This window comes from Aulonocara sp. 'chitande type north' Nkhata Bay, linkage group LG2 (genome assembly GCF_057382095.1).
Source record: "Aulonocara sp. 'chitande type north' Nkhata Bay isolate Kocher_YH1m ecotype deep benthic linkage group LG2, A_spYH_male_GT1.1, whole genome shotgun sequence".
Lineage (NCBI taxonomy): Eukaryota > Metazoa > Chordata > Actinopteri > Cichliformes > Cichlidae > Aulonocara > Aulonocara sp. 'chitande type north' Nkhata Bay.
Window position 1 is genome coordinate 27219056 of NC_141345.1, and position 14904 is coordinate 27233959.

Sequence of the window (14904 nt, forward strand, 5' to 3'; positions counted from 1 at the left end):
TCTTTCTCTAAATTATTTTATGGGATTAATTAATTAGGTTATTGTGAGGGAAAATGTTATTCTTATATTAAGTTTATAAGACTGGCTTTGTTTTTTCATTCTTACATCCAGTCATTCATCCAGTTATTCATTCATTGATGATATCGCATGCTTGCTTTACATTCTGTCAAGTCCAGTAATTCGTGATTATTGCCTGTGATCAAAGTGAATCCACAGAGAGAGAGAGGACAGATGCTGTGACATGAAGAGTGTCGATCGGGTTCCTTCTTATTGGATGACAGAGGTGGATGATGCGCACCAATAGGATTCAGAACTGTACAAAGCAATCTAGTCCCTGCCCCCATTCATTCTCGGTACTCGAACACTTACAATGAAGAGAGGCAGAGGACTGAAGGAGTAATGCGCTCATTTTTTATAATGTTACGGTTTTATATGTGTCCTCAATAATAAGTGGGAATGGTTCTATGGGAATCATACCTGCGATGATGGATTTACGAATTTTTCAGTGCATTATGTCAATTGGAATTAATCTTTTATAACGGACCAAGGATGACAAAGAGAAAGGGATGTCGAGACTGGAGATGGCTGGCTCTTTGGTGGCATCATTTCTTTCTCTTGTGGAGTACAATAGACGGACAAACTCGTTACAGCATCACAGAGGAACTAAAACAGGGCTCTGTGGTAGGAAATCTTGCCAAAGATCTGGGTTTAGGAGTATCTGAAATTTTTGACCGTAAGCTGCGCGTCGCCTCCGAGGCTGGTGAGCAGTATTTCAGCGTGGATGCGGGGAAGGGCGAGCTCGTGGTGAATGACAGAATAGACAGAGAGGCTTTATGTGGACAAAGCGCCAGCTGTGTGTTACCTCTGCAGGTTGTAATTGAAGACCCGCTACAACTTTTTCGAGTTGAAGTCGATATTCAAGACATTAATGATAATGCACCGAAATTTCCATCGAATGAAATTACATTGGAAATTGCAGAATCGACAGTTGTGGGGGTTCATTTTCCACTAGAAAGCGCAATAGATCCAGATGTTGGCAGTAATTCCCTGAAGTCATATACTCTTAGTAAAGACGAATGTTTTAGTATTAGAGTGAAAGAGGTTGCTGGTGGAAGGAAGGTCCCTGAATTGATTTTAGCAAAAGTTTTAGACAGAGAAAAGAAGGCTGTTCACAAGCTTCTTTTGACCGCTCTGGATGGAGGAAGCCCGGTAAGATCTGGGACTGCACAGATAACTATTAGTGTTCTTGACAATAACGATAATGTTCCCGCTTTCGAAAAAACGTCATATAAAGTATCTGTTAGTGAAAATGCTGTAGAAGGTGCGTTAATAGTACAAACAAAAGCGACAGACATGGATGATGGCCAAAACGGTGAGATTGAATATTCGTTTGGAGCACACACATCAGATGCAATGATGTCTATTTTCATTATCGATCATATATCTGGAACCATATTTCTTAAAGGAAAGTTAGATTTCGAAGCAAATGCAAATTATGAATTAGACATAAGTGCGAAAGATAAAGGCACTCCGAGAATGGAGGGGCATTGTACTGTTCATGTGGAAGTTATAGACGTCAATGACAACGCGCCAGAAATTATGCTTACCTCTCATCCTAAGCCGGTGCGAGAAGACTCCCCAAATGGAACAGTCGTGGCATTAATCAGTGCAAGAGATCTTGACTCTGGTGATAATGGTAAAGTAAGATTACAGCTCCCTAAAACCTCTCAATTTGCCCTGAAACCTTCTTTTTCCCATAATTACGCACTGGTTACCAGCGGTCCTTTAGACCGAGAAAAAGTCTCGGAATATAATATAGAAATTACAGCCACTGATTCAGGCTCTCCTCCTCTGTCCAGTAAGAAAATCATACCTGTCACTGTCACTGATGTTAATGATAACCCTCCTGTATTCACTCAACGAAATTATAATGTGTATTTAAAAGAGAATGGAGTGCCAGGCTCTATCCTATACTCAATATCAGCATCTGACCTGGATTTTGGTGAAAACGCAAAGGTCTCTTACTCTATACTGGACTCTAAAGTGCAGGACGTTTCTGTCTCATCGTATGTTTACATTAACTCAGATAACGGCAGCATCTACAGCATGCACTCGTTTGACTATGAGAAACTGAAGGTGTTTCAGATTCAGGTCCAGGCAAAGGATCAGGGCTCTCCGTCTCTCAGCAGCAACACCACTGTCCATGTTTTTATCCTGGACCAGAACGACAATGCCCCCGCTGTTATTTACCCCTCCTCCGCTGCCATGGGCTCCCTCTCTCATCAGAGGATGCCTCGCTCCGCGAAAGCGGGTCACCTGGTTACCAAGGTGACGGCCGTGGACGCTGACTCGGGCCATAACGCCTGGATCTCCTACAGACTGGCGGAGGCCACAGACGCCTCTCTCTTCACTGTCAATCTGTACACAGGGGAGGTGAGGACTAAACGCGCTGTGTCCGAGCAGGACGACTCCTCTCAGAGGCTGCTTATAGAGATCAAGGACGACGGGGAACCGATCCAGTCCTCCACAGTCACGGTGTCCATCATACTGGAGGACGGCCTCCATGAGCCCATCTCAGACCTCCGACATAAAGCGGCCGAGCCCAGCAAGAAAACTGGGAGAATCACCCTTTATTTGATTCTCTCTCTGGCCTCGGTGTCCGTGCTGTCTCTGGTCACTTTCCTCATCTTAGCGGTTAAATGCATCAGGAACAGCAGGAGCAGCAGTACGTGCTGCATGAGACGGACCGACTCTGATGATTACAAGAACCCAAACAGAAACCTGCAAATTCAGCTCAACACTGATGGACCTATAAAGTACGTGGAGGTCCTGGGAGGAGACATGCTGTCTCAGAGTCAGTCCTTCAGGTCCTGTATGTCTCCAATGTCAGAGTACAGCGATTTCACTCTGATTAAACCCAGCAGCACCACAGACTTTAAGGAGGTGATCAGTGTCCTGGATGCGTCTTTACCCGACAGCACCTGGACCTTTGAGAGCCAGCAGGTGAGAAGAAAATGAAATACTTTTTTCTCATAATCTTTAAAACCTCACCATTTGAAGTCTGTACCATCAAAGCAGTTGATTTGATATGATGTTTTAAGTGGTTCAAAGAAAAATCGTATGCTTATATATTTGTCATGATATATTTTTTTTTCTTCACAAGACTGAAATACAAGCACATTCTTTAGACAGAGCTGTCTGAGTATTATGCACATATCGAAACCATGCGAACTGCTAATAACTTTTAATCCTCATAGGATATTTGACATATTTCAGTATTAGAGTTGTTGAATACTCAGCGCGATTTGACTGTTTGGATGTTCGATATAGGACAGTGACAAGCAATTGAACAGCTTCACAAACAGTGCAAAAAGATGTACGTTTGTTTTCAGAATACAGCAGTGGTACATGTTTCAATTTAATCTAACATTTTACTGTAGTGAATATTATATTTAATGTTATTTCTTAGGTTTAATTTTTAAACAACTTGCCAATTTAAAGTTAATGTTATTGTAGAAACTGCAATATAAATTAAATAAGATTAATTATTGTAAGAACGCGTTAAAATAAGAAGAAAGGTGCGTATTTTTGAGTTAACTGTTCAGTATTGTTGAATTTTTCATCTGTGAGCACCCGTGTGTGTGTTCTGTGTTATAGTCTTTGTGCTGGGTCTATAATATGTCTTTCCCTTTCGTATTGGATGCGGGGTCAGTGTTGTGAGCCAATAGCATGGGAGGCTGTACAAAGAGATCTACTCCCTCCCCCATCCATCCTGCTCACTATAGCCAGTGCTTCTAGCGCGGGATGAGAAAAGGATGCGTTTAAACACTGGGATTAAATAATATACCATTATTACACTTCTCATGATGTATGAACGACTATTTATTTCGCGTTCCACGAGTGCCTCGTTTATGGATTTCTCACCAGTCTGTTTTTTTTCTAAATGATGTTTCCATGGGGAATAACGCTGAATTCTAGCAGATCGAGGATGACAAAGAGAATGGGATACAGAGACTGGAGATGGCTGGCGCTTTGGTGGCATTATGTGTTCTTTCTCTTGTGGAGTACAGTAAACGGACAGACTCGCTACAGTATCCCAGAAGAGCTGGAAAGAGGCTCCTTGGTTGGAAATCTTGCTAAAGATTTGGGTTTAGGACTGTCAGATATTTTTAACCGTAATCTACGTGTCGCCTCTGAGGCTGGTGAGCAGTATTTCAGCGTGGATGCGGGGAAGGGTGAGCTTTTAGTGAATGACAGAATAGACAGAGAGGCATTGTGTGGACAAAGCGCCAGCTGTGTGTTACCTCTGCAGGTTGTTATAGAAAATCCGCTACAGTTACACCGGATCGAAGTGGAAATTAGAGACGTAAATGACAATGCCCCTAGTTTTCTCAAAAGGGATCACATAATTGAAATAGCCGAATCCACAGCTGTAGGTGTTCGTTTTCCCTTAGAGATGGCAGTGGATCCCGACGTAGGGAGCAATGGATTAAAAACATACACACTAAGTAAAGATGAGTGCTTCAGTCTAAAAGTTAAAGAAATTGAAAATGGAGGGAAAATACCCGAATTAGTATTGAATAACTCTTTAGATCGCGAGAAAAAATCCACTCACAATTTATTTCTTACTGCCATAGACGGAGGTAATCCTGTCAAGACCGGAACTTCCAAAATAATTATAACTGTGCTTGACTTCAATGACAATGTGCCATTATTCGAAAACAGTTTTTATAAAATCGCTGTTGAAGAAAACATTGCAAATGGTTCTTTTGTTATTACAACAAAAGCAACAGACATAGATGAGGGTCCGAATGGAGACATTGAGTACTCGCTTGGTGTACACACACCGCCATCAGTGGTCTCGTTGTTTTATATTGATGCTGTAAGCGGGGATATATATCTTAAACAGCAATTAGACCACGAAACTCAGACATCATATCGTATAGATATTAGTGCAACAGATAAAGGCTTCCCTAAAATGGAGGGTCGCTGTACTGTCCAGGTGGATGTATTAGACGTAAATGATAACGCACCAGAAATTGTACTCACTTCAAAATCAACTTCTGTGCCCGAAGACTCTCGCAGCGGCACTGTGGTGGCTTTGCTCAGCGTTCGTGACCTCGATTCCGGTGATAATGGCAAAGTCACGTTACAACTTCCCAAAACGTCTCCATTCACTCTGAAACCTTCGTTTTCTAATAATTACGCACTGGTTACCAACGGTCCTTTAGACCGAGAGAGATGTTCAGAGTATAATATAGAAATCAAAGCCACTGATTCAGGCTCTCCTCCTCTGTCCAGTAAGAAAATCATACCTGTCACTATCACTGATGTTAATGACAATGCTCCTGTATTCACTCAGAAAACGTATAATGTGTATTTAAAAGAGAATGGAGTACCAGGCTCTATCCTGTACTCAGTATCAGCATCTGACATGGATTTCGGTGAAAACGCAAAGGTCTCTTACTCTATACTGGACTCTAAAGTGCAGGACGTTTCTGTCTCATCGTATGTTTACATTAACTCAGATAACGGCAGCATCTACAGCATGCACTCGTTCGACTATGAGAAACTGAAGGTGTTTCAGATTCAGGTCCAGGCAAAGGATCAGGGCTCTCCGTCTCTCAGCAGCAACGCCACTGTCCATGTTTTTATCCTGGACCAGAACGACAATGCCCCCGCTGTTATTTACCCCTCCTCCGCTGCCATGGGCTCCCTCTCTCATCAGAGGATGCCTCGCTCCGCGAAAGCGGGTCACCTGGTTACCAAGGTGACGGCCGTGGACGCTGACTCGGGCCATAACGCCTGGATCTCCTACAGACTGGCGGAGGCCACAGACGCCTCTCTCTTCACTGTCAATCTGTACACAGGGGAGGTGAGGACTAAACGCGCTGTGTCCGAGCAGGACGACTCCTCTCAGAGGCTGCTTATAGAGATCAAGGACGACGGGGAACCGATCCAGTCCTCCACAGTCACGGTGTCCATCATGCTGGAGGACGGCCTCCATGAGCCCATCTTAGACCTCCGACATAAAGCGGCCGAGCCCAGCAAGAAAACTGGGAGAATCACCCTTTATTTGATTCTCTCTCTGGCCTCGGTGTCCGTGCTGTCTCTGGTCACTTTCCTCATCTTAGCGGTTAAATGCATCAGGAACAGCAGGAGCAGCAGTACGTGCTGCATGAGACGGACCGACTCTGATGATTACAAGAACCCCAACAGAAACCTGCAGATTCAGCTCAACACTGATGGACCTATAAAATACGTGGAGGTCCTGGGAGGAGACATGCTGTCTCAGAGTCAGTCCTTCAGGTCCTGTATGTCTCCGATGTCAGAGTACAGCGATTTCACTCTGATTAAACCCAGCAGCACCACAGACTTTAAGGAGGTGATCAGTGTCCTGGATGCGTCTTTGCCCGACAGCACCTGGACCTTTGAGAGCCAGCAGGTGAGCATAGAATACTAAAAGAAGTGATAAGTAAAAATTTGAAAGATCACTGATTGTGCCGCAGCAGAATTTAAAAAAAGAGTCATGTTTTACTTACAAGTTTTGAATGAGTAAATAGCTTCTTGTAAACTTATAGACTGTACTAAGTAGTGTAGAAAACCAACGGTGATTTTTTTTCAGTCTACTGGCAACATTAGATGTTGGCTTTGAGTTCTTTTGAGCAGAATATAGATAATAAAGCCGCATGCGGGCAGACAACAATTTATTTTAAGGTTTGCATATTTAAATGACACACTGGGTTTTATTTCCATCTAACATTCGTGATTAGATTAAAGTCTTTCAGTAAACTCTAAACAGTGCACAAAGGCTCTTCCAAATTGTTCAGCACCGCGAAGGTGGACAGCGACGCTTATTAGAATGCATGCTCTGTTTGAAACACACATACATTTTACACGTGGCACATGCAGACATGCAGTTAAATGGGATGCCCATTATTTACACATCTTCCACTAAATTTCGTTGACTGGCTTAATTAATAATGGCTAGCGAAATAAAAAATAATTAGTATATTAAGTGATTTATTAGTTAGTGGGATAATATGCTTTGCATTGCGTGAAGTCCAGTAATTCGTGATTACTGCCTGTGATCAAAGTGAATCCGGAGAGAGAAAATAGATGCTGTGACTTTAAGAGTGTCGATTGGTTTCCTTCTTATTGGACGGCAGAGATGGCTGATGGGCACCAATAGGATTCAGAACTGTACAAAGCAATCTAGTCCCTGCCCCCATTCATCCTCGGTACTCGAACACTTACAATGAAGAGGGGCAGAGGACCGAAGGAGCAATGCGCTCATATTTTATAATGTTACGGTTTTATATGTGTCCTCAATAATATGTGGGAATGGTTCTATGGGAATCATACCTGCGATGATGGATTTCAGAATTTTTCAGTGCATTATGTCAACTGGAATTAATCTTTTATAACGGACCAAGGATGACAAAGAGAAAGGGATGTCGAGACTGGAGATGGCTGGCGCTTTGGTGGCATCATTTCTTTCTCTTGTGGAGTACAATAGACGGACAAACTCGTTACAGCATTCCAGAAGAACTAAAACAGGGCTCTGTGGTAGGAAATCTTGCCAAAGATTTGGGCTTGGGATTATCTGATATTTTTGACCGTAAGCTGCACGTTGCCTCTGATGCTGATAAGCAGTATTTCAGCATGGATGCGGGGAAGGGCGAGCTCGTGGTGAATGACAGAATAGACAGAGAGGCTTTGTGTGGACAAAGCGCCAGCTGTGTGTTACCTCTGCAAGTAGTTGTTGAAAATCCTTTACAGTCTCATCGAATTGAGGTGGAAATAAGAGACATAAATGACAATGCTCCTAGTTTTCTTACCCAAGAAATTAATCTTAAAATACCAGAGTCAGTTGGTCCCGGCAGACGTTTTCCTTTAGAAAATGCAGAGGACCCCGATGTTGGGAGCAATTCTTTGAAAACGTATACTTTAAGCAAAAACGATCATTTTTCATTGAAATTCAAGGACACAAAGAGTGGTAAAGCTGTCCCAGAATTAGTGTTAGAGAAACCCTTAGACCGCGAGAAAAATGCTTTCCATCAGCTGCTGTTGACAGCTTTAGATGGAGGAACCCCAGTCACATCGGGAACATGTAAAATCACAATTACTGTACTTGATAATAATGATAACTTTCCAGTGTTTAGTGAAAACGAGTACAAGGTTGTTCTAAAGGAGAATATCACCACCGGGACGTTTCTAGTTAAACTTACAGCAACAGACGCCGACGATGGGCTTAATGGTGAAGTTAGATATTCTTTCGGGTCCCGCACTCCTGACTCGGTGTTATCAACATTTGCAATCAATGTGGAAACAGGAGAAATTATATTAAAGGGCCCATTAGATTATGAAAGTAATAAATATTACCTTATTGATATAACTGCTAAAGACAGAGGGGTTCCCGAAATGGAGGGTCACAGTCGTGTGCAGCTGGACATAGAGGATATAAACGATAACGCTCCGGAGATTGTGCTAACTTCGGGTCCTAGTCCTGTACCCGAGGACGCACGGAGTGGCACAGTCGTGGCACTGATCAGTGCAAGAGACCTGGACTCCGGTGAAAATGGCAAAGTGACCTTACATCTTTCCAAAAGTTCCCCGTTCGCTCTGAAACCTTCGTTTTCTAATAATTATGAATTGATTACAAGCGGTTCTTTAGACCGAGAGAGATCCTCAGAGTATAATATAGAAATCAAAGCCACTGATTCAGGCTCTCCCCCTCTGTCCAGTAAGAAAATCATACCGGTCACTATCACTGATGTTAATGACAATGCTCCTGTATTCACTCAGAAGACCTATAATGTGTATTTAAAAGAGAATGGAGTACCAGGCTCTATCCTGTACTCAGTATCAGCATCTGACCTTGATTTTGGTGAAAACGCAAAGGTCTCTTACTCTATACTGGACTCTAAAGTGCAGGACGTTTCTGTCTCATCGTATGTTTACATTAACTCAGATAACGGCAGCATCTACAGCATGCACTCGTTTGACTATGAGAAATTGAAGGTGTTTCAGATTCAGGTCCAGGCAAAGGATCAGGGCTCTCCGTCTCTCAGCAGCAACGCCACTGTCCATGTTTTTATCCTGGACCAGAACGACAATGCCCCCGCTGTTATTTACCCCTCCTCCGCTGCCATGGGCTCCCTCTCTCATCAGAGGATGCCTCGCTCCGCGAAAGCGGGTCACCTGGTTACCAAGGTGACGGCCGTGGACGCTGACTCGGGCCATAACGCCTGGATCTCCTACAGACTGGCGGAGGCCACAGACGCCTCTCTCTTCACTGTCAATCTGTACACAGGGGAGGTGAGGACTAAACGCTCTGTGTCCGAGCAAGACGACTCCTCTCAGAGGCTCCTTATAGAGATCAAGGACGACGGGGAACCGATCCAGTCCTCCACAGTCACGGTTTCTATCATACTGGAGGACGGCCTCCATGAGCCCATCTCAGATCTCCGACATAAAGCGGCCGAGCCCAGCAAGAAAACTGGGAGAATCACCCTTTATTTGATTCTCTCTCTGGCCTCGGTGTCCGTGCTGTCTCTGGTCACTTTCCTCATCTTAGCGGTTAAATGCATCAGGAACAGCAGTAGCAGCAGTACGTGCTGCATGAGACGGACCGACTCTGATGATTACAAGAACCCCAACAGAAACCTGCAGATTCAGCTCAACACTGATGGACCTATAAAGTACGTGGAGGTCCTGGGAGGAGACATGCTGTCTCAGAGTCAGTCCTTCAGGTCCTGTATGTCTCCGATGTCAGAGTACAGCGATTTCACTCTGATTAAACCCAGCAGCACCACAGACTTTAAGGAGGTGATCAGTGTTCTGGATGCTTCTTTACCTGACAGCACCTGGACCTTTGAGAGCCAGCAGGTGAGCAGAAAACAGCAGATATTCAGTGAAATGTGTTAGGTCACTGTTGAATATATAATTTAAATTGTGAACTATATTTATCGACTTGTTGCAGGACAATATTGCGATAAGCTGTTGTTATTATTTATATTATTAGTAGGAGTATTAATAGTAATAGTAGTAGCTTTACATCTATGATTTTATTTCAACACGAGTCAAAACGATGACCCACAATCGTTTATTCTGAGACACACAGTTAACATAATATACTGTGATGTTTTATTTTTATTTAATACTCATCGTTTCGTGGTATAAAAGCTCTAAGTGGCATGCTTGTGTTCGTGTTTATGAGCTTCATACGTATGCAGTCATACCTTTGTTGTTTTTGTGTATATTTAGTACTTGCAAAATTGGACCTATTCGATAGCACCTCCCCTCTTCATTGCTTCAAAAATAGAAACTGTCAACAATTCCTCTTAATCAAACAAAAACAGTCGCTTGTAGTGATGTTATGGCAACAGAGAAAATTACAATTTTGCAAAAATTAGTTGTGCTTTACACATCTCACCTGCATGCTTTGTATGTAGAGAATGGGCAGATTAATTTCGCTTTGTTTTATTTCTTTGTTGGAAATTGTTCTCTGTAAATGTCCGTTTTCTTTAAATGAATGGATGGAAGAATTCTGTGAAAATATAAATAACATAATGAGCCTCAAAATCAATTTTAAATCCAGAGAGATGACGTTGGATTAACAGGTCACACGACCAGCAGTGCATATTGGTGTACGGATTTAATCTCAGTGTTGTTGCTGTGTCTTTAACGGCACTGCTCAGCTGTCTTCCTATTGGATGTTACTGTGAGACGCTCTGCTCCAATAGTATACAGAACTGTACAAAGAGATCTACCTCCTCCCCCTACAGCCTCAGCATCGTAAACGTTAACAATGCAACGAGCTGGAGGACGGTGTGATGCGCTCGTATTTCGAATGTTGAGAAAAAACAGAAAATTAAGCGTCAGACATGAAAAACATTGGGTGTTATATTTTTACGGATATAACTAACACTCACTGGAACTGGATATTCACTTTGCTTTACTTGATGGGAAATAACATGTTGTAACGGATCGGGGATGACAAAGAGAATGAGATACCGAGACTGGAGATGGCTGGCTCTTTGGTGGCATCATTTCTTTCTCTTGTGGAGTATAATAGACGGACAGACTCGTTACAGTATCCCCGAAGAACTAAAACAGGGCTCTGTGGTAGGAAATCTTGCCAAAGATCTGGGTTTGGCGTTATCTGACATTTTTGACCGCAGGCTGCGTGTCGCCTCTCAGGCTGGAGAACAGTATTTCAGTGTGGATGCGGGGAAGGGCGAGCTTGTGGTGAATGACAGAATAGACAGAGAGGCTTTATGTGGACAAAGCGCCAGCTGTGTGTTACCTTTACAGATAGTTCTTGAAAAGCCTTTAAATTTACATCGAATTGAGGTCGAAATAAAAGATATGAATGATAATTCTCCAAGCTTCCAGACAAAGGAGCTGTCTTTGAAAATTGCGGAGTCGGCAGCAGTGGGAACTCGATTTGTTTTGGAAAGCGCAGAGGATGCAGACGTTGGGAGTAATTCAGTAAAATCCTACACGTTGACTAAAAACGAGTGTTTTACATTGAAAATGAAGGAAGTTGAAGATGGCAAAGCAGTGCCCGAGTTAGTATTAGAGAAACCTCTTGATCGAGAGAAGAAGGCCATTCATCAGCTACTGCTGACTGCATTAGATGGGGGTAACCCAGTATTGTCTGGTACCTCACAAATAACAATCACAGTGCTAGACGTCAATGACAATTTTCCAATGTTTGAAAAAAACACGTATAAAGTTTCTTTACAGGAAAATACTGCACAAAATACATTTGTAGTTAAAATTGCGGCGACGGATGCTGACGAGGGGCCAAACGGAGAAGTTGAATTCTCTTTTGGTTCGCGGACTCCAGATTCCGTGTTGTCGGTATTTGAAATCAACCCACTAACTGGAGAAATACATTTGAAAGGAGACCTAGATTATGAAAAAGCATCGTCCTATAAAATTGAAATTACGGCAAGAGATAAGGGTGTTCCTGAAATGGAAAGTCACTGTCGTCTACAGATAGATATTGTGGATGTAAATGACAACACTCCAGAAATTGTTCTCACCTCTGAACCGCAGCCAGTTCGCGAAGATGCAGCTAGTGGGACAGTTGTGGCTTTGCTCAATGCACGTGATGCTGACTCCGGTAATAATAGTAAAGTAACACTGAGAGTACCTAAAGGCTCTCCTTTCACTCTGAAACCATCATTTTCTAATAATTACGCGCTGGTTACAAGCGGTTCTTTAGACCGAGAGAGTTTCCCAGAGTATAATGTAGAAATCACAGCCACTGATTCAGGCTCTCCTCCCTTGACCAGTAAAAATATTATACCTGTTATTATCACTGATGTTAATGATAACCCTCCTGTATTCACTCAACGAAATTATAATGTGTATTTAAAAGAGAATGGAGTGCCAGGCTCTATCCTGTTCTCAGTATCAGCATCTGACATGGATTTTGGTGAAAACGCAAAGGTCTCTTACTCTATACTGGACTCTAAAGTGCAGGACGTTTCTGTCTCATCGTATGTTTACATTAACTCAGATAACGGCAGCATCTACAGCATGCACTCGTTCGACTATGAGAAACTGAAGGTGTTTCAGATTCAGGTCCAGGCAAAGGATCAGGGCTCTCCGTCTCTCAGCAGCAACGCCACTGTCCATGTTTTTATCCTGGACCAGAACGACAATGCCCCCGCTGTTATTTACCCCTCCTCCGCTGCCATGGGCTCCCTCTCTCATCAGAGGATGCCTCGCTCCGCGAAAGCGGGTCACCTGGTTACCAAGGTGACAGCCGTGGACGCTGACTCGGGCCATAACGCCTGGATCTCCTACAGACTGGCGGAGGCCACAGACGCCTCTCTCTTCACCGTCAATCTGTACACAGGGGAGGTGAGGACTAAACGCGCTGTGTCCGAGCAGGACGACTCCTCTCAGAGGCTGCTTATAGAGATCAAGGACGACGGGGAACCGATCCAGTCCTCCACAGTCACGGTGTCCATCATACTGGAGGACGGCCTACATGAGCCCATCTCAGACCTCCGACATAAAGCGGCCGAGACCAGCAAAAAAACTGGGAGAATCACCCTTTATTTGATTCTCTCTCTGGCCTCGGTGTCCGTGCTGTCTCTGGTCACTTTCCTCATCTTAGCGGTTAAATGCATCAGGAACAGCAGTAGCAGCAGTACGTGCTGCATGAGACGGACTGACTCTGATGATTACAAGAACCCCAACAGAAACCTGCAAATTCAGCTCAACACTGATGGACCTATAAAGTACGTGGAGGTCCTGGGAGGAGACATGCTGTCTCAGAGTCAGTCCTTCAGGTCCTGTATGTCTCCAATGTCAGAGTACAGCGATTTCACTCTGATTAAACCCAGCAGCACCACAGACTTTAAGGAGGTGATTAGTGTCCTGGATGCGTCTTTACCCGACAGCACCTGGACCTTTGAGAGCCAGCAGGTGAGAAGAAAGCAATCGTTCTTTTTACCCGTTTTGTGCTTTACTGGCTAGTTTCATTTGCACAAGTTATCCGTCGGTTTGTTTAATGTTTTTATGTGTATCAGTACCTATAGTTTGGCTTTTTGGCAACATATTTATACTGGTATACCAAAAAAAATTAATTTCATTATTAAATAGTGCAAATATGTTTGTTTGTTTTTCTTTGTTTTGTTTTTCAAATTTCCTTAAGCAACACACCATCATCATCACTTGCTCTGCTTAAATACTTTAAGCCAGCGAATTCAGATCTTATTCCTGCCTAATATTTGTTTGTGATGTCAAGTTTAAATAAAAAACAGAAAGCGTTTGAGACTGAGTGTTTGTAAACAAACCATTTACTGGGATTAGACTGCGTTTGTATATTGCTCTTCCTACAGTTGTTGGAATGACATTTCAGGACCACAGAAGCGGACAGCGACGCTTTAAATTTTTTTACAAAGGAGCCAAACGTCTTTCATTTACTGCAAGCATTTTCACCCAAATCATAAAACACAAAGAGTTTTAATAAGAAGACAACTTTAATATTGTAGTTGTCAAAGCTTATTTACTCGCATGAAGATTAATGATAACATGGATATTCTACCATCCCGTTATTCCTTTCACAAACTGTTACTTATTTATATAGAATTTTTCCCCAAATGTGGCTGTGTCTTTAAAAGCACTCCTCACCTCCCTTCTTACTGGGTAGCATAGATGAATTGTGTGCACCAATGAATCGTGCAAACATACAAAGGGATCTAGTCCCTCCCCCATGCACACACAGCACCCGAAACAGTTATATTGCAATGAGCTGGGTGAGGAGAAGCGATGCTCTTAACAGATTTAAATCAATTTTGTTCTTCTGTGAGGAGATTTCGGATATTTACCTTGGATTAAAATGTTATAGCCATGGATGTTAAATTTCGGTTTTTTGTTTACTTCTCTGGGAAATAATTATATCGGATCCGGGATGACAAAGACAATAGGATACCGAGACTGGAGATGGCAGGTGCTTTGGTGGCATCTTTTCTTTCTTTTGTGGAGTACAATAGACGGACAAACTCGTTACAACATCCCAGAGGAGCTAAAACGGGGATCTGTGGTAGGAAATCTTGCCAAAGATCTGGGTTTGGGACTGTCTGAGATTTTTGACCGTAAGCTGCGCGTTGCTTCTGAGGCTGGTGAGCAGTATTTCAGCGTGGATGCGGAGAAGGGCGAGCTGGTGGTGAATGACAGAATAGACAGAGAGGCTTTATGCGGACAAAGCGCCATCTGTGTGTTGACGTTGCAAGTGGTCATTGATAAACCTTTACAGTTGTACCGAGTGGAGGTGGAAATACAAGATATCAATGATAATTGCCCTACATTCCCATCTCCAGAAACAACATTGCAGATAGCAGAGTCGACAGCGGCAGGGGCACGTTTTCCTTTGGA

At 43.1% G+C, this 14904-nt stretch overlaps 1 protein-coding gene and 1 pseudogene across 43 annotated transcripts in view; both read left to right on the forward strand.

Moving 5' to 3' along the window:
• LOC147338018 (protocadherin gamma-C5-like) overlaps positions 1–14904 on the forward strand; it is a 308494-nt gene that overhangs the window by 265177 nt on the left and 28413 nt on the right. For 2 of the 43 annotated variants that reach the window (XM_086314251.1, XM_086314393.1), the window contains exon 1: positions 10812–13452. The exons of 37 other annotated variants lie outside the window; for them this stretch is intronic. In XM_086314251.1, coding sequence (XP_086170377.1) covers positions 10999–13452 — 2454 coding nt within the window. In that variant the 5' untranslated portion in view covers positions 10812–10998. Of the gene's footprint in view, positions 1–146; positions 3004–3781; positions 6446–10811; positions 13453–14904 lie in introns of those variants that run through there. 4 more of the 43 variants (XM_086314260.1, XM_086314384.1, XM_086314208.1 and 1 more) reach the window with 4 other exon arrangements.
• On the forward strand, positions 7207–10374 carry LOC147338048 (protocadherin gamma-C5 pseudogene; annotated as a pseudogene).